The 23,038-nt window shown below is 39.9% G+C and overlaps 1 protein-coding gene across 8 annotated transcripts in view; it reads right to left on the minus strand.

Moving 5' to 3' along the window:
* The window catches only part of CAST (calpastatin), a 109,582-nt gene that overhangs the window by 63,769 nt on the left and 22,775 nt on the right, over positions 1-23,038 (minus strand). For 3 of the 8 annotated variants that reach the window (XM_064376174.1, XM_064376173.1, XM_064376178.1), the window contains one exon: positions 15,498-15,569. In XM_064376174.1, the coding sequence (XP_064232244.1) occupies positions 15,498-15,569 (72 nt within the window). Of the gene's footprint in view, positions 1-8,223; positions 8,320-15,497; positions 15,570-23,038 lie in introns of those variants that run through there. The other 5 variants (XM_064376177.1, XM_064376176.1, XM_064376175.1 and 2 more) reach the window with 2 other exon arrangements.

The raw sequence follows: 23,038 nt of genomic DNA on the forward strand, positions 1-23,038 counted from the left end.
AGTGGCTCAGTGAAATGACTGCTGTTTTCTACCATCTATTACTGTACATTAGTGCTTTATTCCTGGCGACAATCTCTGTCTCTTCACCCTTACATTTAGTTAAAAGAAAGGATCACATTAGATATTAGGATAAATTTGCAAAATGACTCATCAAAATTACCTTCCAGCCAATTTAAAATAAGATTTTTGGTGCTAATATTGCCAGCCCAGGAGTTACCAAAGAATCTAAACATTCCCTAAAAAGACTGGGACAAAGGCATACCTGCTTCCCCTGAAGTACCTCAAGAATACTTGTCCTCTTTAGTCTTATGTCCCTAAACCCCAGGAACACTTGTTACTTGTGACTTTCTCTGTAGCCCGCATCCTTTCTTGCACTACAAGGAATAGTAGTGTGTTGCAGACATCATCAATCCCAATAATGCTATCATTTTATAGGTAGATATTCTGGAACATGAGGGAAACCCCTAGTGCTGCATACATTATACACCCAGTATACAGCTCAGCTGCCAGGATATTTTTTAAAACAGGATGCAATTTTCAAATGGTCAAGTAATTAAATTTTTAGAAAATAATATATGTCTATTTCTGTAGATGAGGAGTCTAAAAAACAAATGAAAACGTGTAGGTTGATGTGACTATCATCAGACCAGTATGAAGATCAGGCTAGTATGAATCTCATAAGGCCAGTATGAAGATAAGATAAGCATGTGACAAACCAGTACATGTATTCCCCCACTTAAAGGCTTTCAGACATTCCAAACCCATTGTTCAGGTCTAACAAAATTAGTCTGTGTTTAATAAAAGAACCTCCTTTGTTCCAGACATGAAAATACTGAATAAAATTTAACATAAAAAATAAAATACACAGGTAAGCTTTAAAGAAGTAAGAGAAATTCCCAAGTGACCTAAAGGGGAGGGAACTCTAAGTCCTCTGGTGAGCAGGGCTGAGACAGAATGGCTCATGGGGATATCAGAAACAGATATAACAGCTGGGAACTAGGAATTGAATTCTCTAATGAGAAAGGAATCCTGGCAGCAGGCCCGGTGCTGAGTTACTGCCTTAAAGCCAGGAGCTACTAAGAACTGATCATCTACAAACACAAGCGTTGAAAACTGCCCACCTGTCCAGAACAATGGCATGGAAGCTTCCTTTCTGGCTGGAGCCATGAGTGTAAAAACGGCCACATATGAGAGAAGGAAATTCCAAACTTGTGCCATTGGGCACTCAAGGACCAAATTTATTCCTGTAGAGAGGAAGCTCCAAGCCAAGATATCAATGCTGATGAAATCTGAATGACCACAGGCAGCGACATACTAAAAACTACTTCGTAGAGGCAGATCTACAACACAGTGGGAGAGGGACTGTCATGGAAAACCACCCTCACTGAAGATGAATTTCAAGCCATATTTTTCAAACCTAATCAGGAAGCAAAATACCACGAGGTAGAGTCAGCATTACAAATACAGGAGAAATTATACTTCAAAAATTAAAGACAGGTTGGGTGCAGTGGCCACACTTATAATCCCAGAACTTGTCTATCTGCTTTTGCACCTTAGGTTAAGTAGTGAAGAAAGAAACAGAGGTGAAGAAAGAGGCTGTGGCAGGTGAATCGGTTGAGCCCAGGAATTCAAGACCAGCCTGGGCAACATGATGAAACAATGTCTCTACCAAAAATACAAAAACTAACCGGGCATGATGGCTCACACCTGTGGTCACAGCTACTTGGGAAGCTGAGGTAGGGGGATCACCTGAGCCCAGGAGGTCAAGGCTACAGTGAGCTGTGATCGTGCCACTGCACTCTGACCTGCGACAGAGCAAGACCCTGTCTGAAAAGAAAAAATAAACTTAGACAATAGAAAAATCTCAAGGAGACATTTAATATATTTTAAAAATCAGGTGGGGTGCAGTGGCTCACATCTGTAATCCCAACACTTTGGTAGGCTGAGGCAGGTAGATCATGGTCAGGAGTTCGAGAGCAGCCTGTGCAATATGATGGCACCTCGTCTCTACTAAAATACAAAAAATCTAGCTGGGCGTGGTGACGTGCACCTGTAGTCCCAACTACTTGGGAGGCTGAGGCAGGAGAACCGCTTGAACCAAGGAAGCAGAGGTTGCAGTGAGCCGAGATTGAACCACTGCACTCCAGCCTAGGCAAGAGAGGGAGATTCTGTCTCAAAAAAAAAAAAAAAAAAATCAGAGACACAAAAGAAAGAATAAAAACCCAAATCAAAAATAGGTGAAAATATAAACTACACATAACTGCATAGAAACTTAAGTGACTGGAATATAGATCTGAGGCCATTACCCAGAATACAGCACAGAAATATAAAGAGATGGGGCATATGAAAGAGAAGAATCCTGAAAAATAAAAATGCTGGCTACCAGTTTCAGTTCTCTGATGCAGACTTGGCCCTCTAAACCTGACACATCTTTTAAAATAAAATACTACAAAATGACACATGTCTAAAAGCATATGAGGCACTGTTTTAAACATATTGTTAGCATGAGAATATTTATATTCAGGAACTCTGATGATTATTAGTCATAGTAATGGAGTCATATAAAAGGGTTTCATTTTCCCTATTGGATATAAACACAACTTCCTACATTCACAATAAGGAAAAGGTACATGTAACTGAAAAATGTATAAGTGATTCTATTCCTTGCTACCTTCCCTGGCCACTCTGTTAGTATAGTTAATGAGGAAACAGTATGCGCAGGAGGCTGAGCTCCTGGTTTCTCGGTGGGAACAGCACTCACAGCTCATACTTTTCCCAACAACTTTATCCTAGGCAACGCTGGAGGCCCTGAGGTGTGATCTAGGTCTGACCCTTAAGTCACTTGTATGGGGGACCTCAGTTCATCATAGAATTCAGGGAGTATGCTTGCATGCCAAACGCCTTCATCTCTTATGGCAACTTTGAGTGAAATGTGAGTGGTCCACAACCTTGCTCAGGCTCCAAACATGGGCCATGCACATCAATCAGTTCAGTTCATGAGAGACCTTCCCTGTGATTCAGCAGTCTAAGCCCTATGTAACTGGCTAAATTCCTTACCAAAATTTCACTGCTCAGGCCATAAGACTACTTACAGATGGGCTTTTTATAGTCCAATCGCTTTCTTAGAGCAGCGCTTATCAAGCTTTAACAGGTGTAAGGATTTACCTATAGAGCCTACCAAGCCATGTATTCCTCGATGATACTGATAGGAGTAGGTCTGAGGTGTGGCTGGAGAAAACTCCACTTTTATCAAGTATCAAAGGAGAATTTGATGCACTTTCTCTGCAGACCACACATCACGAAACACTGTCTAAGAGAATCCTAAGAAGTTGCAGCACATTTGTGGGACAGGGGTTGGGAGAGCCCCAGAGCCATGGGTTATTCTGGAATCAACCTACTGGCATGCACTCTCTGTCTGAGGACAAGGAGACCCCAAATGTTAAAGCACAGCTCTCTGCAACTGAAGATGCCTTGCTTAGATCACAATTCCATTCATCATTCCTTAGTAGCTCATCAGAAGTCTACGGGTGAGACTCTCTAATCAATGTTGCCTTCCTGGTTCACTTACACTTTAATCAGTATGATCACTATGTACTTGACTATGGGGCCTATGGAACTGAGGCAAATTATGAGTATGTTGGCAATACAAAAAGTGCTTACCAAAGTTAACACATTCAATAAAAGCAGACCCAAAATCCTTTTCTAACATATAAAATATCTTCCCCAAATAAAGTTAAATGTTAGTTTTTTTTTTTTTTTTAAGAGTGTTGTAAAGGGATCTGAAGGAAAATGAATAGCAACAAAACAGACCAAGTGACAACTTTGAAACCAAGGTGTGCTAACCATTCCTGTGAGAGGAACCAGGGAAAATGACAAAAGGTGAGTAAACTGGGTGTGATGAGTTCCTCCTCTAGCTAAGATGTATTCACCAGGTGGCAGCCGCCAAATATGAAATTAGAAACTAGACTGAGAAAAATGAGTCATTAGAAAGAATTCAGGGGGCAGGTTATTCTGATTGTTGATGAACTTGTCTTTGCACTTTTGTACCTTGGGTTAAGTGGTGAAGAAAGAGACCGAAATATGAGAAGCAGAAATGCGTAAAGTGCGTAGAGCCCCAGGACAAAATGAAAATCTCAGGTGTTGCTGACACCTGATAAAAATCCAGTCTGTCTACAAGGGAAGAGTAGCAAGAACATCTCATCAGAAAGTCCAAGAATTAACCAGAACTCTCAATTCCACAAAACAGCACAAGCAACGGTGTGCAACAGAAACTGGAGTGTCTCAGGGGAAAGCATGGGAAGAAGAGATTAAGAAAATAATGCATGAGGTAAGCCAATGACTGGGAGGCTGGATGTGTTTCACCCTTATGAGCAGTCCTGCCTCTGACTGGGCTCCACCGGAATAATATCTCAGTCATTAGGATCTGCAGCTGTTGGCCTTTTCTGATTTAGCCTTGCCTCCTGGTTGCAGATTTCCCTTAAGGAAATCATATTTCTACTGTATACTCCCAGAAAAACAGGCTCCCAAGCTTAACCTCAACCCTCTTTTTTTTTGAGATGGAGTCTCACCCTGTCACCTAGGATGGAGTGCAGTGGAGCTATCTTGGCTCACTGCAACCTCCGCCTCCCAGGTTCAAGCGAGTCTTCTGCCTAAGCCTCCTGAGTACCTAGGACTACAGGCGTGTGCCACCATGCCTGGTTAATTTTTTATATTTTCAGTAGAGATGAGATTTCACCATGTTAGCAAGGATGGAACCTCAACCCTCTTTAACCTTTCACTCTGCTTTTACAGCATCATGATAGCAGTGCCATTTAATACTTTTCATATTGCTCTTTATATTTGATAATGTGGTCCATACTTCTGTATGGCTAGCATCACATCTGGCTGATTAAAGAAACTCCTGGAAAAAAGAAAAAGAAAGAAAAACAGGGTTCCTTGCTCATCTTTTTTTTTTTTTTTGATTATCCACTCTGTAACCTTTAGCCAAAGCACAAATAAATATTAAGTTCCAAAAACTCTACTTATATCCCAGAGAACAAAAATGAATATTACTTTATCATTTTTACCTAACCAGGAAGAATCTATATTAAGGTAACGGCATCTTAGGGCTCTATTCATATTAAGATAATCCAATAAATATTAAGCAATTCCAATCCAATAAATAGTGAGCAATTACTATGTGGAAGACATGAAGTAGATGCTATAGGAGAGTCTGTCTTTAGGGGCTTATGGTATAGTAAAATTTTGCATTCTGAGAGGAAATCACTGTAACAAAATAAGAATTTAGTGTGTGATAAATTTTCATGCACTGAAGGTCATTCTTTGAAAAGCGTTCATAGCAAGCTGTTAACTATGTCCTAAAAAACAATACAGTGTGGTAGTTCTTATTTTCTCAATCTGTAAAATGAACATAATAAGAGCATAGCTACATTATCATCACAGCACATAAGGGTTCAGTCTGTGCTTAGAATACAGCATTTCAATAAATGTAGCTGTTACTATTAATCTGTTATAGCTATATTAGAACTATTAATATAAATATTAATATTAGAACTATTAACACTGTTTTAATACAGATTATGTTAATCTATTCTTTTACTAGAACCTCTTACAGTCACCTTCTAATAATCTATTATTATTGCTTAGGGTAGACAATAGAGAACTATAGGACATGGGTCCAACAATGTCACCTTGCTAGTGGTATGGTTACATAGTTTCTGTCCAAATTACAATGTTCAAATAAACAGATTTGCTCAGAAGACATCAAGTCTTAGGAGATGTAACATTGACTTAAAAATTGGAAATCATGTGACTGAGTATTTTTATGGCTTTCCATCAAAATGGTATGGCTCAATTCTTTTTTTTTTTTTTTGACACAGGGTCTTATCACTCTGTCACCCATGCTGGTGGGCAGCAGCACAATCACAGCTCACTACAATTTCAACCTCCCAGGCTCAATTGATCCTCCCACCTTAGCCTCCCAAGTAGCTGCGGCCACATAGGTACGCATCACAGCCTTGCTGTGTTGCTCAGGCTGATCTTGAACTCCTGGCCTCAAGTGATTTTCCCTCCTCAGCCTTCTAAAGTGCTGGGATTACAGGCATAAGCCACCATGCCTAGCCCTTTTTAATATCTCTTATCCAATTAAAAAAAGATTGGAGGTAGTACCCAACTAAAGTTCATTTAAATGCATGAAAGTGCTTTTGGTAATGCTCTGACATTCAGTGGGAGCAAAGAGCTCTATCCAATTCGGAACTGTCACCCAAAATGCCAAGAGTATGCCTTTTGAGAAATATTAAGATGACATTTTTAAGTCAAGAGTGTCCACAGAGAAAAAATAAAATACAATGTTTGTGAAGACCTCCTGTAACTTTCTAGTATGCAGATTGCTAATTCAATATATCAGAAAAACTATGCAATATGTTCTTCTTATGAGGTTAGACACACCAATGCTAAAACAGATATCCCAGATACATATGATCTCCAAATTGAGGGAATTATAAGGTATAATGAAAGAGCAGATACAAAGATATATACGAACATAGAAGAGTATGGGTTATAGAGATTTTATTTGAATAGGACTAATTAAGATAGTTCATATTTTGAGAAAAAGTAAATGTTTCCACCTAAGAAGTAGTGATCACTTAAAGTTAAATGTTATTATAGCCATGAATAGAAACATAAATACTTGGCCAATTTTAAAAAGTTAGTTCAAATGAAAAGAAAATGCTTTCTTTTTCTTTTTGGTTTCATTATTTCAAACTGTTATTTTACATACTATCTTTTACATTTTCATTGCAGGAGAGATGTTATACTCAATCAATTCTACCAGAGAGTAACCAATGAACCAAAACTCCCCAGTAATTCTATATAATCAACTATTCTCATGCATTGGGACTCTTCTTTCAAAGTATCTGAACTCAACCACAGTAAATAATTATACTTGAATGTGCTGCTTCATGAACACTGTTTCACAGTCTACAAAGCATGCTAGTTCATAACAGACACCAAGAGTCCTTGCTGCACACACGGGTTCCCTAGTCAGTCTCATTGCTATAGGTGGCTTACTCCTTCTCCATCAGTCTACAGATGTGGCGTTTCCTTGTTCCGAAGATTTTGCTATATTTCCCTACTTCATTTTAATCCCATACTGCCTCCTAGAACCCAGGTAGCACACCCTCCCCACCACATTCCCAGCAACTCAATATTCCTTTTAGATACTGAAAAATCAGTGTGCAAAAGTTGAATTCATGCCTACAAGCAAAACATCAGAAAGAAGCACTCTATATTAATATAAGCTCTAGCACTGATTACTTTCCCCTTTTGAGCAGTAGATGCCACTCCTTGTTGAGCTTCCCTGCAATGCAGAGGTTTTTCCTCTGGAAAACATCTCAAACAGCAGGAACTTTCTGGAGCTGCTGATTAAGCATTTCTGTCATTCTGATGCATAGGTGGGTTCCTAGAAAACTAGAGAGGTCCCAAAGTCCCAACCCTTAGGGAGGCTGCCTAAACTCTCTGCCTCATTTTCCGAAGCTGTAGAATGGGAATAAAGAACTTGTCCCCTGCCTGTGTGTAAGTGGAGAATGCCGGGTCCCTAACCACACGGAAGAGATTGTTAAATCTCTGTGAAAACACTTTGTAGTCTTAAAAGATAGACACCAAGTAACCCTCAGTGATGTTATCCTACAACTGTCTCAGGTTGTGTCAAGGAAATGGAACCGAAACATGTTACAACCCTTGCCACGCCACACCCAGTATGTATCAGGTGCGCAGAAAGGTCAGAGTGAGCTCACGCTCTAAAACGGAGGTCATCACGGGGTGGGGCAGGGTTGGGGAGGAGAAGGGCCATCTCCAACCCTAGGGATAAAGGTGCCAAACCAAACTGACATAGCTGCTGCTTTCCTTCTTTCGGCACTTGTCCCGGGCCGCACAAATCCCCTGTTTCGAAACCTTACGCGTCCGGTCACCAGATACATTCCCAGCGGAAGGGGCAGTAACCGTGTTACCGACGGGGAGGAGGATCGCCAAGAAACACAGCTAAACCCAGAACGCACAGTATCGCCAGGGTTACCACAGTAGGAAGAGCGCATGTCCAGAGCCCGGGGAGTCCGCTGCAGGGTCCGGGCCCCGGACAGGCAGAGCAGGGCCGGGCGCGGGGGACACGGGCCGCTCGACCTGGGAGCCCGCGCGGCCCGGAGCAAAGCGGCAGAAGACGGTACTCACTCACGCTGCGTGGACTCCGGGCTCCGGAGACCTCGGCTTGGTTTTCAGGAGGTCTGCATTCCCGGCTGCGCTCTGCTCCCGCTGGTTCCGCTGGGAGCTCCAGCCCGGCTCGCAGAGTGCGACGGGGAGGGGCGGTCCCGGGACGGCGACGCCGGAGACACCCCGCCCCCCACCCCACCCCCGGCAGCCCCGCCCCGGGAGCCCGGGATGCGTGGGGAGGGACGTCCAGCTCCATGGATTAGTCATGCGCCTGGCATCTGGAGACTGGCTCACTCAGTAACGCAGCCTGTGACGCGGGCCACGTGCTGTGTGGGCTGCGCTCGGCCGGCTGATGACAGGTACAGCTCCCTCGCTCCCTTGGCTGTCACCCTGTGACTACCAGAATAAAGGAACGACGCTGGGTGCTCTTCGCAAATAGGCTCCCCGCGAAGACCTCTTTTGAAACTATAAAGTGGATTAGTAATGACTACAACCAGGATTTGCAAATGCAGTCAAAACTGTGTAATGGATTTTTTTAAAAAGTGTAGTTTAACAGTCAGAATTCTGCCAGATTATTTTATATTATAGTATATTACAAACTTCAAAATTAATAAGAATAGATTTGAAACCAGTGGCTACAATATAAATTCATGGGTCTATACTGCTGTAAAGAAATGAATGAATAAGTGAATAGAGGGGTTAAGTCACTCTTTCTTATAGAAGAAGACCAACTAATAAGTATTGAATGAATTATGGAGTTAGAGAAAAAAATTGTAAAAATTTAAAATATATACATGAAAAGCTGTACACCAACCACATTAAAGGCTCTGAACCCTGAACTTGGGGTATGAATGAAGGAGGTGGTGATGGTCACTGTTTGAGGAACACAGACCTCAGGACAGGCTGGACACAGTGCTGTGTCGAGTCATGACAAGTGATGGCCAGTGGAATGAAAAAGGTGAACTCAACCACAGCTTTGTGCCCTATACCTACACCACCAAGCAGTCAAGGCAGGTAGGGCCCTCTGACATCCCCTTCAAGGTACTCCTCATAGCCACCTTATCTTTTTTCTTTTATTTCTGTGAAAAATCTGGTGAAATAAGAGCCCTTCCAACTTTAAGATGCTAACATTTCCAGAGTAGAAGACTCTGTCCTTATATATATACACATACAGATATATAAAGTCTCTATATATACACATATATACATATATGCATATGTATATCAACCTCCACCTCCCAGGTTCAAGCAATACTCCTGCCTCAGCCTCTTGAGTAGCTGGGATTACAGGTGTACAGCACCACATCTGGCTAATTTTTATATTTTTAGTAGAGATAGGGTTTCACCATGTTAGCCAGGCTGGTCTCAAACTCCTGAACTGAAGTGATCTGCCCACCTCAGCCTCCCAAAGTGCTGGGATTACAGATGTGAGCCACTGCCCCCGGCCTTATAATTCTTCTTGTTGGAAGTATAGCGTATATATCCCCTTTTTGTTGTTGTTGATCATTAGTATTGTCATTCCTTTTTAAAAGTAAACTAAAACTCAGCTCATCTAGGTTTCACTGACATTAATTTCTCCTGTGACAAAAATAGCACAGGGTGACTAATTTAGGCCACACCCCATAGGGATGGGCCCTGGGCATAGCTTCCAGAGTTAGGCAGCTCAATGATGCCTATCTCTGAATGTATTTCTGTGCTCCTGAAGAGTACAGATGAGTAATCACATGGTAACAAAACAAATTTTCCTGCTGGACACAGTGGCCGACGCCTGTAAACCCAGCACTTTGGGAGGCTGAGGTGGGTGGATCACCTGAGGTCAGGAGTTCGAGATCGGCCTGGGTAACATGGTGAAACCCTGTCTTTACTAAAAATGCAAAAATTAGCCACATGTGGTTGTGCACGCCTGTAATCCCAGCTACTCGGGAGGCTGAGGCAGGAGTATTGCTTGAACCCAGGAGGTGGAGGTTGCAATGAGCTGAGATTGAACCATTGCACTCCTGCCTCGGTGACAGTGAGATCCTGTATCAAAAAATAAATAAAACAAAATAAACAGAAACAAATTTTTGGAACATTCTCTGCTCTAAGTAGAAAGGGGCTCCTTTCCTTAGAGTGAAAGGAAACTGTTGTTCCACGGCTGTGCTACGGCCATCACAATCCCTGAGGGTGTCCTTCCTGCCAGTGTGGTTCTCAAATCACCTGCATCTGAAACTCCTGGGATTGCCTATTAAATATATAAAATCCTGGGCTCTTCCCCACTCTGGTGAATCCAAATTTCTTGGCTTGGAACCTGAGAATTTGCATTTTAACCAGATTCTCCAGTTGGTGTTTAGGTTATGGGTAGCCTAAACTACCTACCTTCAGCAAAATTCAGTCTCCTGGCTGCTCAAAATGTGGCCACCAAGCCAGAAGCAGCACACCAACTGGAAGCTTGTTAAAAAGCAGAATCTCAGTCTCACCCCAGACTTCCTGAATCAGAATCTTCATTTTAATAAAAGCTACGCTGACTTATTATGTACATTAAAAGGTGAGAATTAACCGGATATTATTTCTCAAACTCTGGTTATTATTTGTACATTACTTACATAATATTTTTTAAACCTGCCATAGCTGTATTATTATAATTATTGTAATTATTATAAAATAATTAGATGTACTTTAACCTTCAATTCGGCCTCGCCATAAATAAAAATATCCATGGGATTAGGAGTTGATGTGCTAGCTTACTTTTTTTATAGCACATTAAAATATAAGTGTAATTATTAAAATAAAAATGCTTTCTTGTCTAACAGACAGTCATCTCACAAACCACAGGTGGTAGGAGGATACTGTGGGCTGATGCCGGTGCTGAATGTCAGCACATCCTCCACAATACCCAAAGAGTTAATCCAGACCCTCGCTCCTATTAGGGGTGAGAAAAGTAAGAACCTGGGAAGAGAGCTGCGTTGCCAAAGTTAGCACAGCTATTTGTGGCAGACCCAGGACCAATCACAAAAGTATTTCTCTGATAGGTGCTTATTCCTTCATAGATCTCCTCCCTGCTAGTCTGGGAGGGAAGTTGTTTGCACTTCCTTCCGTTTGAAAGGCCTAATGTTTCTGAATAACCTGTCATCTATGGTTTTCCTTCTATACAGTTAGGTAATTCTCCTGTTTTCCTTTCTTTCATGGATATCTGTCATTCAGCAGGTGGCCACACATTTGAAAACCCTCACCACATATTGATAATTTCCCACCTCATCAGTCCATGCCTTCCCAAAGCAGGATCCAGAAAACTCACACTCCCAGATTCCCTTGTAGCAGTGTGAAGGCATATGATGTACGCTGGCCGATCAGATGTGTCAGACAAGAATGAGATTGGAGGTGAGCAACGTGTACAGGCTGCTGCCCACCAGGAAATCCATGTTATAATAAGGATTTTGAGTTTTCTGCATCAGTAGTGACAGAGTTCCGGCACCCAGTTCTAAATGTGACAGAAACTGAGCTGTGGTGGCAGCAGGAGAAAGCCTCATAGTGTTACTGTGCATTGTTCCTGCTGTAAAGCTTTAGATTTCTTCTGCTGTACTTGCCTGGATTTCTCTACCAGCTACCCCCTGTTCCTTAAGGAATTCCTTTTTGGCTCAGTCAGAGTGGGCTCTAATTGGAACTAACAGCTTCAACCAGTACATCTTCTTTTTTTTTTTTTTTTTTTGAGACGGAGTTTCGCTCTTGTTACCCAGGCTGGAGTGCAATGGCGCGATCTCGGCTCACTGCAACCTCCGCCTCCTGGGTTCAAGCAATTCTCCTGCCTCAGCCTCCTGAGTAGCTGGGATTACAGGCACGCACCACTATGCCCAGCTAATTTTTTGTATATTTAGTAGAGACGGGGTTTCACCATGTTGACTTCCACAGAGATATTCCTAATGCAATTTGAACCTTGGTTTCCCTACCTGAATAGTCAGATTGATGAAATAGAAGTTGCCTGAGAAGTCTTCCAGCAATAAAATTGCATGACTGATTATGGATCACAACTATTTTCATAGAGGTTTTAGCAATAATCTGTATAATTTCTGCAGCCTCATCTTCACTACTGATTTACCAAAAATTAGATTTTAAGAACTAAACAATTTACAATAATTATTTTAAATTAGAAATATTTACATCACTGAAGAGCACTGGATCTTTGAAACCCAAACCTGCATAGCAGAAGGGATGCTATTTGAGGGCACAAATCCTCCTTTTCTAAGCATTCTCATAAAACAGTTCTAAAATATACAGAAACCATGCTCTAATACATAGCTTACACATATGCTTCAAATTAAGTACTTAATTTTTAAGACTTTAAAGTTTTAAAACTTTAATAAAACTTTACATTTTAATAATTATAAAATTATCACTTATTTTAAATTTCAAATCAACTATTTCCAGAATCAAGAAAACTAGCACTAGTTCTTACTGCCAATTCTATCTACCACTCTGTCACACCTTTTCATAATGTATTGGGAGAATATTATTTGCCTGTGTGTGCAATGGTAACTGTGTAATAAAAGGCTTCAAGTTATGCTATTACCCCCAGCTTTTCTAAATGATGCATGGGTATGTAATTTCTTAAGGGATAATGCTACGAGCTACAGCCATTCCAATCTGGCATCAAAATAAGAAATAAGCAACTACATTTCTTCAAAACTTTGTAAAAATTAAATATTTGAGAAAGGAAGAGGTGAAGAATCAAACCCTGGAGAACTCACAGTCAGGAAACTGGTGAATGAGTCAGAAAAGCATAGTGAGAAAGAGAAACAGGAGACATAAGAATGGAAATGGGAGAGGACAGTGTTCATAAAGCCAAGAAAATAATTTCAAGTTTGCTGTTAAATACTAGAACAATAAACGTGGCTAAAACATCTCCACTTCCCAGTTATGCTCTGCCCCTTCCAGATCTTAAGACAGAACACGGTTTGTGGGGAGATGTTCAAGTTCTTTATAACTATCCCATCTCAGAAAAATTGGGTAACGTCCATGTTAAAAAAAAAAATGGAAAAGGTCTGATTCTTATGATTACGTTCAAGAAAAAACTGGGTGTGGTTTAGATAATAGCAAAACGTTTAGATAGTAGCAAGTTCAGTTAATACAAAGTTTAGATAATAGAAAGTCTGGGAACATTTACAAATAACTTACTAAATCTCATTGGGTGGTTTTGCCAATGAGATGTATCATTTCTAGAGGCATAATTTAAGGGTATGCTAAATACAAGTCCTAATAACCATCAGAGTAAATCATTTTTAGTTGGAGAATCTCTTTTATTTGGAGACCTGGAAACAACAGAATATGAAGACTAACAAGATCAGTCACAGAGAGGTCCATTTTCCCAGCATCTACTAAACGCCAGGGCCGGGGCTAAGTGTTAGTATATATTTTCTTTCATTTAAGCCTCTCAAAAGCTCTGACAAGAGAAGTCCTATCCTCATTTTACAGATGAAGAAACTGAGGTTCAATGGACTGGACAAATCATAGTGACAAAGAGGAAATCCAAGCTTGTATTTGTTTGTGTCAGCAACAGTCTCTTACCCAGTGACCATCAATGCTGTGGTGTCTCCAGCAGTAAAGAATGGCTAAAAAAGAGCAGACCTCAGTTTTGAGTTTATGTTGGTCCCAAACATTAATTAATTCCCTGTATTTATGATTCATTGTCTTTCAATGATTTTTATATTTTTACTGACTGGCAGAAGAGGGCTTTGAAAAAGAATTTAAAAGACATGGGTCTTAAAGTGGGATGGTATTTAGCATTAGAGGGACTGGCCTCTTCTCACTCCTCAGCTGATTATTTGTTAGGCACCATCAGGGGCTTTGAGAACAGTCAGAACTCTGAGTGACACTAAAATACTAACTCTTCATTGAGCAAGTGACATCTATGAGAAAGTCTGACTTTCATAAGATAGCCACCAATTTCAAACAAAAAAGTTTACTTTAAATAGTTGTATAGATAGTCCTGACACATAGGTTGAGGTTTTAGATAATCTTGGACATACTAAAAGACCACAAAGTTGAAATGGGCGGAATATAACAATTTTTTTTTTCTTTTTTATTGAGACGGAGTCTCGCTCTGTCACCAGGCTGGAGTGCAGTGGTGCAATATCAGCTCACTGCAACATCCGCCTCTTGAGTTCAGGCAATTCTCCTGCCTCAGCCTCCCAAGTAACTGGGACTACAGGAGCATGTCACCATACCCAGCTAATTTTTATATTTTCAGTAGAGACAAGGTTTCACCATCTTGTCCAGGCTGGTCTTGAACTCCTGACCTCGTGATCTGCCTGCCTCGGCCTCCTGAAACAATTTTATTTATCAAAAACTACTAGCTAAAATTATAAAATTATACTTTCTTGTCTTTTTGTTTTTGAGGCAAGGTCTTGTTCTGTTGCCCAGGCTGGACTTCAGTTGCACTGTCACAGTTCACTGCAGCCTCGACCTCCCAGACTCAAGAGATCCTCCCACCTAAGCCATCTGAGTAGCTGGGACTGCAGGCACGTACCACCAAGCCTGACTAATTTTTAAATTTTTTTTGTAGAGACAGGGTCTTACTATGTTGCTCAAGCTGTTCACAAACTCCTGGGCTCAAGTTATCCTCCTGCTTCAGCCTCCGAAAGTGCTGGGATTACAGGCATGAGCCACTGTGCCTGGCCACTTTCTTGCTTGAAAGGTGACATTTCAGTGATTTTTATAAGTTGCAAAACTTTGAAGGGTTATATTACCAAAATTGCTTAGATGGAGCTTATGAGATCCAGCATTGTCAAAGACCTCATGACAGGAAACCTGGGTTCAAGCCCTATCTCCATCTTACTGGTGTTGTGAGCTTGTCAAGGTTACTTAAACTCCTTGAGCTCTGGTTCCCTCGTGTATAAAGGAATAAGAAGAAGAAGATTGTGAGGAGATTACATGATATAATTACACAGAGCACTTAGCAGAGTGCCTGGTGTGGTTAATGCCCATGAGGAGGATTTGAATTATTTTCTAAAGTGGGAGGACTACATTTTTACTCACAGTATGTGCAAAAGTGCAATATTATCTACAGATAGTCTTCATAATTAATATTTGTTTAAAACTTATTATATACCGAGGAGAATTATACAATAAATGGTTTTACTAGGTTTTAAATCACTCACCTCATTATTAAGAAATTGTATTCTGTCTTCAGCACAGAAATGATACTTGGTTCAAAAACCTTCAGTGATATCCAGACACTGTTTGCCTTCCCTACAGGCCCCACCCACTAATGATATCCCTGTAGAATACAGTAGGGGTCTTTTTATGTTCAGGAAATCACTGACCTTGGTGGCCGAGGCTGTTCCATCAGCATGGGCTCTGGAGGATTGACTGCTCCTGAGGCTTGTTGCTTTTCTCTTGAAAATAAAAAATATTAGTTTCAATGGGGAAAACACCTTACCAATATAGTCAAATGCAAACTTACATATCAATACAAATATTTTCTCAAGCAAAAATCAGACTAATACTTGAAACACACCCAAAGTAAACATATGCTTTTAATTTTTCATAACTTTGCCTGAAGATGATATAGAAATTAAAATGAAGAGTACGTTGAATAAATCTCAATTGTTCAATATTCAGTGAGTTCGGAGAACTGCAAAACTCACCAGGGCAGTTGTCACACACTTCCAAGAACATCACTCTCCCAGTCACAGAGAGTATACAATGTCACAATGTCTGTGGAGGGTGATTTAGCAATATGTATCAAGGATGCTATTCTACTTGTAAAAATGTATCTTAGGGAAATAAGAGAAGAGAAAAAGTATTTTGCTTCAAAGATATTCATCACAGTACTATAAGCTAAAAAACCTGAAAACAGGTCAGGTGCAGTGGCTCATGCCTGTAATCACAGCACTTTGGAAGGCAGAGGCGGGTGGATCATGAGCTCAGGAGATAGAGACCATGCTGGCTAATATGATGAAACACCATCTCTACTAAAAATACAAAAAGTTAGCCAGGTGTGATGGCGCATGCCTGTAGTCTCAGCTCCTCAGGAGGCTGAGGCAGGAGAATTGCTTGAATCTGGGAGGCAGAGGTCACAGTGAGCCAAGATCGTGCCACTGCACTCCAGCCTGGGTGTCAGAGCAAGACTCTGTCTCAAAAAAAAAAAAAAAAAAAAAAAAAAAGCTGAAAACAATGTCTATAATAATGAATGTTTATGAGTACTTATGGTGTGCCAGGTAATTATTCTATTAGAATAATAGAATTATAGATAATAATAGGATAAAAACACTTTAAGAATAAAGCCTCTTAGAGCATTATTCTAAGTACTCTAAGTGTTTTAAATAGCATGCATAACAACATAAACCAATATAAACCTGATACTATTGTTATCCCTTTTATGGGTGAGAGAACTGAAGAACGGAATGCATAGATTATTTGGCCATGGTCATAGTAAAAGGCAGGATGTCTGCTCCAGACTCTAATCTTCTACCTACCTATACTGCCTCCCATAATAGGGGGTTATGTTATTGCACAGCCATAGGATGAAATATCATCTGGTTATTAAAAGTTATGACTTAGAAGAACACCTCATTAGATAAAAACACATTATTCATATTTTATATAAAGTCAAATTATAAAATAGTATGTATAGTATGATCCCTTAAGGTCATATGAGGTTATTTTCTGATGGTGTAAAGAGTAATTTTTAAAAAATCCTTCTTGGGCTTTTTTTGTGTTTTCTTATGTAACTATTTTAATTGAGAAAAAGAAAATAAATGGAGGAAAAAAGGAAAGGTAAAATACACAGTTGCTTTCTCAACAAGACCTTCATATCCTGTATCTCTTTCTTATGAGTATCTATATTCCAAAGAAGCAAGCATATAAACTATAAAGCTTTATAATGTAAAATGGTGATATGCTCCAAGGTCTCTAAAGTGTGAATAATGTACTGTAAACAATGAATAGGCCGAGTGCTGTGGCTCACACCTGTAATTGCAGCACTTTTGGAGGCTGAGGTGGGCGGATCATAAGATCAGAAGTTTGACACCAGCCTGGGCAATGTGGTGAAACCCTCTCTACTAAAGTACAAAAAATTAGCTGGGCGTAGTGGCTGACCCCTGTAATCCCAGCTTGGGAGGCTGAAACAGAAGAATGGCTTGAATCTGAGAGGCGGAGGTTGCAGTGAGCCAAGACTGTGCCACTGCACTCTGACCTGGGCACCTGGGCGACAGAGCGAGACTCGTCTCAAAACAAACAAACAAACAAACAAAAAAACAAAACAAAGCCCACATTGAATACACAAGGTAAGCTAATGCATGAATTAGCTGGTATATAACACATTAACGTGTTCTATGTCTATGCAATAAACATTTTATATGCATATTGATAATTATTTGGTTTCATTCTTTAATATCTAGAATAAATATTTAGTCAAAGGGGGATTATATTTTCTAATTTATTGAAAATGCATGCCATGGAAGTTTGAACTGAAGTCTTTTTTTCCTTCAGGGTAAATTTTGCCTTAGCATGGCCAAAACTCAAAACTTAGCTTGCTGTCCTCAAAGCACAATCTCTATGTGTCCACTGGTCAACCACTCTAGGGGGCCTCACAGGCATTTGCAGGAGTTCAGCCTCCTAGGCATCATCTGTAGAATAAATAAACAGTCTCTCCCAAGCATACACATACTACCATCAACCAAGGAAAGAAAAATCCTAGATAAATGTGATAAAAATAAAAGAGGCTGCTAAGAAGCTCGTGATGCAGGTGTGATAGGTGAGATGGTAAAAGGAGGGGATAACCCACATTTTATCCAGATTGCAAGTCTTTTTAAAATTATCACAAATAATAACAAATAGCTTCTGACAACCTTAATGTACAAATGGATTCTGTGTAAAAGACTGGACATAAGACATAAAGACAAGAATACAGCAGCAGCAGCATCCATTTCAACTTCATACCTATCTCAGCCTCTCTTTCTCCAATGAGGAAACTGAAGGAGTTTAGGTCCATTTTCAATGTGACACAGCTGTCCCAAACTCCAGCTATTAGCTTTTGATCTTAGCTATAATTGAGGAAGGCCATGTCCCAATCCTGGGCTAATTACAGATTCCATTCACTACGTCACAGCCCACATATTGGATGCCAGCTTACCTGTAAAGTCTGTAAATCGATTCCACTACTTACAATATGCCAAATAGTATCTGCCAATGAGAATTTAAAAACTTGTATTTTGGCAGTGACGAAACTATTAAGTTAAAAATAATAACTGTAAACTTAATATACATGCTGAAAATGACTTACTAATGAATGAAATGCTTTTTAACTTAATGGAGGTTCCCTCAACTTTCTTGTGGGTGTGATCTGTTCCCCTACAGACTGTCTTGCTCTCAGAGCTGCCTGGATGACCTAGTCCACAAAGGACCAATGTAGTTCAGCTGAAGTGAGAGTGGAATATGTAAAATGATCTTTCATTACATTTTTATCTAACAAATATTTATTAAGCTCTTTGTTGACATCTGGCACTCAAAATACAATGCAAAGGCTGGAAATACACCCATATACAGAGCAGACTCCTTCTTATTTTGAGATTGGTAATCAGAGTTTAATTACATGTTGTTTTGGCCGATGTACAAGACCTGGCCCCCCTTCTTCATTTGTGTCTCACTTTACATATTCATTTGTTCATTCATTCACTGGGCAAACTATGAACCTGGTCCTATTCTAGGCAATGGGGAAAGAATGACCAATTAAACAGAAAATGCTGCTGCTCTCATGGCTCTTACATTCCAGTAGAAAGACTCAGCCTCTAAGTAAGTCAACAAAAAAACAAGATGATTTCAGAGAGTGGTGAGTCCTAAACAAACTATGAAACAGGAAGAGGTAACAGAGAGTGATTGGCTGAGGATTGCTTCAGACAGGATGGATGAGGACGCTACATTTGACTAAGACCTGACTGCTGTGAAGAAACCATGTAAATATGGGATGATGGAGAGGAGGCATTCCAGGTAGACAAAGCAGCAGGTGCAAGGGCCCTAAGGTAAGATTGGGCTTGGTAAGCAGGAGGAGCAGAAAGAAGCCAGTGCAGCCAAAGCATGCTGGGTACGGGCATGTATGGTATGAGATGAAACAAAATGCAGGATCACAATATTTATTCTGAAGTGATGCAGGTTCAGAATAGCCCTATAGTCACATGAGTTTGGGATCATCAGTTTCTTCGAAGATCTGGTTTGCTTCTGGTCTTCTCTGGTTACTATCTAGACCCCATGAACCTTGCCTTCAGGTGCAAGGTTCTCAACATCCTCTGGCTTCATGTCATCTTGTGCTTAGTGTTGCTGGTATCTTCTTCACCTTCATACTCCTTAACAACAGCATCAGTCCTTAGAAATTCCACCCTGCCCTGGACAGATCTCTTACCTTGCTAGATCTGCATTCTCACTAACTAGTGATAAGGCTGGATCCACCTTCAGGACAGAATTCATCTACCTACAGTAAGCAGAAACTCTCAAAACAAGCTCATTTATATATGATATTGCATCATCTGTTGCAAGAAGGCATGAAAAAATTAGTTGCATACTTTTTTGTGTATCTACTGCAGTTCAGAGAAAAAATTTTTTACTGAACCAATCAAAACTTGAATCTTTAAAATTTTCAAAATAACAATGAAGTTTCAAGAGCCAGGCAAAGAGTTGCTGCGTCATTGTCACCTAAAATCTCAGAAAGGGCTCCCTGAGTGAAGCCACATGTTTTACCCTGAGACTTCTTGACTCTGTGAAGAAAGGCACCACATTCTCTTGGACAATGATCCTACCTTATGATTTATATAGCAGGAGTCCTGTTCTACCAAATTCCAGCTATGAGATCTTAGGCAAGTTTATGAACAGTTCTCAACACCAGTTTTCTTTCTTTCTTTTTTTTTTATTGTACTTTAGGTTCTGGGGTACATGTGCAGATCATGCAGGATTGTTGCATAGGTACATACATGGCAATGTGGTTTGCTGCCTTCCTCCCCCCATCACCTATATCTGGCATTTCTCCCCACATTGTCCCTCCCCACCCTCTGCTGTCCCTCCCCTGGTGTCCCCCAACTGACTGCAGTGTGTGATGCTGCCCTCCCTGTATCCACGTGTTCTAATTGTTCAACACTCGTGTTGTATGAGTGATACCATGCAGTGTTGGTTTTCTGTTCTTGTTTCAGTTTGCTGAGAATGATGGTTTCCAGATTCATTCACGTCCCTATGAAGAACACGAACTCATCATTTTTTATGGCTGTGTAGTATTCCGTGGTGTATATGTGCCACATTTTCTTTATCCAGTCTATTGCTGATGGACATTTGGGTTGGTTCCAGGTCTTTGCTATTGTAAACAGTGCCGCAATGAACATAGGTGTGCATGTGTTTTTATAATAGAATAATTTATAATTCTTTGGGTATATACCCAGTAATGAGATTGCTGAGTCAAATGGTATTTCTGTTTCTAGGTCCCTGAGGAATCACCACACTGTCTTCCACAATAGTTGCACTAATTTGCACTCCCACTAACAGTGTAACAGTGTTCCATTTCTCCACATTCTCTCCAGCATCTGTTGTCTCCAGATTTTGAAATGATCGCCGTTCTAACTGGTCAACACCAGTTTTCTAACTGAGTAATGTGAATAACTCTGCTCATACCTCAGAAGGTGATTTTGAGGGTTAAATGAGCTAAAACATGTCCTGAGGACTGTGACCCACAAGTTGAAATTCCTAACCCTAAAGTGAGAGGCTCAGAGTCTTCGCCCAGGTAGCAATGGAACAGACTGACCCCTACAGGGCAACCCCAGTGGGTCTGGTTTTTACTCATGAGAAGACTTAGTGGCTGCTGAAAATCTTCTATGAGTTTTATTATGTATATAAATATAAAAATAATAACTTTTTGTGGGACAGAAAAATGTAATTTCTTCCTTAGAACTAGCTCATGATCCTAATAATGGGATGCTATTAAGTTATTTGGAAACAGTTTGATTTTTTTGAGATTTGTTGTTAAGCTTTGTTAGGTTGGAACAGATCAGCCTTTAGAGTACGTGTTATTGTGATATAAAAAGAAATGTATATAGTCATGTGCTGAATAAGCATGTTTCAGTCAACAACAGACTGCGTTTTCTGTATATGGGACAGTGGTCCCATAAGATTATAGTAGGGCATATATGCAAACTTGATGTATGACACGTGATATTGGCATTGCAGATCAAATAGGGGAAATTACTAATATTCAGTCATGGTGCTGAGATATTTGGTTTTCTATATGAAAAACTATATATAAATAAAGCTGTATATACTATCTGGATTTGTATAAGTACACTCTGGCATTTCCACAATGATAAAATCACATTAATGACACATTTCTTAGACTTCATGAAAAGTATTTTTCAGGATAAAAACTCTCATTGAAATATGTAAGTTTTTACATATGTGTTAAGAAATCTACTCCATAACTTAGGAGTCATCCTATAAAATGGCAAGAAGTATTGTTTCCATGTGAAAATAAATGATTTGGAAATAGTGTCTAGAAAAAGATTGTCTTTCAAGTGTAGGTAGATTCTCCAACACTAGCAATTATAAAACTATGACTCTTATTTACAAATGTTCTTTTACACCATAGTTTAAGCAGTCACCAAATAAGTACAAATTGCTTTTATTACCAAAAGAAGTATAAATGTGTGCTACTGCAAATGCAAAGCAATAAATAGGATGTGCTGGCTCCAATAAACACTGATAACTAAGTCACAATGAATAAGCCTTATCATTAACTCATAATATTACATAGACATTTACATACCGAATGAAATGTCTCATGTTCTAGGGCCTTAATAACACCCACTGTGGTGAGCATGCTCCAGTGAGGTTTTTTTTGTTTTGTTTTGTTTTGTTTTTTTCAGATTACTCAGTTTCCATGCATCATCTCAGGTGGAGCCTCTCAAGGTAGTCCAGCTCAAGTCTTTCCAGTCATGAGGTTGTTGCACTGACCAGGAGTCAGGAAAATGCTACTATTCTAGGGCTCTGCCTCTGCCTTGCCAACGCTTCCCTCAGAGTCTCATCTCCTACTTACAAAGGGAGAATAGCTATACCTACATCATGAGAATTGAAATAATTTAACTTGCTATACAATCTTCTTGAATGAAAAGAGGGTATCACACAAGGAAGAAGGAGGGATATGAAGGGTAGAGAAGTGAATAACAAAAAAGTGACAACAGAAGTAAGAAAGTCTGTGAAGTTGGCCTCCATCTTATAAGGCAGACTTCATGATATAGGTAATTTCATGATGAGTATCAGATACTAGTGAAAAGCACAGACTCTGGAAAGTAATTTCAATTCTGGGTTCTATTATTAAATAACTATGTGACCTTAGACGAGTTATTTAATCAAGTTGTGCCTCAATTTCCTTATCAGGAGAACAGGGTTGCCATATAGGGTATGTGTGTGCTCATGTGTGTGCACATGTGTATTTGCATGTGTATATACTGCCTATGTAAGTGTTAGCTATTTTCATCAAATGACTCTAGTTCACTACTACCTCTACAGAATTTACAGAAAAAAAAAATGCTTACATTTTTCTCTTCCTTTCCTGCCAAACTACTTCTCACTGGGGCATTAATAATGAATGTATTAACTAGAAATACCTACAGTTTAAAAAAAGATCCAGAAAAAGGTGATGAGAGTACAAGGAAATTGTTAATGGTAGAATTTCAGACATCAACAAGCCAACTAGGAATACGATTACATAGTGCTTTCTAAATATCTACTTGATAAGACTGTCCCTGCAAGGGTGGGGATGATGTGTGTGAAGAAACCTCTTTAAATCGTATGTAACATTTTGGAGGATATTTCTTGTATTCATACATGTGTG

This window comes from Aotus nancymaae, unplaced genomic scaffold (genome assembly GCF_030222135.1).
Source record: "Aotus nancymaae isolate 86718 unplaced genomic scaffold, 86718_ANA_hifiasm-v0.15.2.pri h1tg000014l, whole genome shotgun sequence".
NCBI classification, from domain to species: domain Eukaryota; kingdom Metazoa; phylum Chordata; class Mammalia; order Primates; family Aotidae; genus Aotus; species Aotus nancymaae.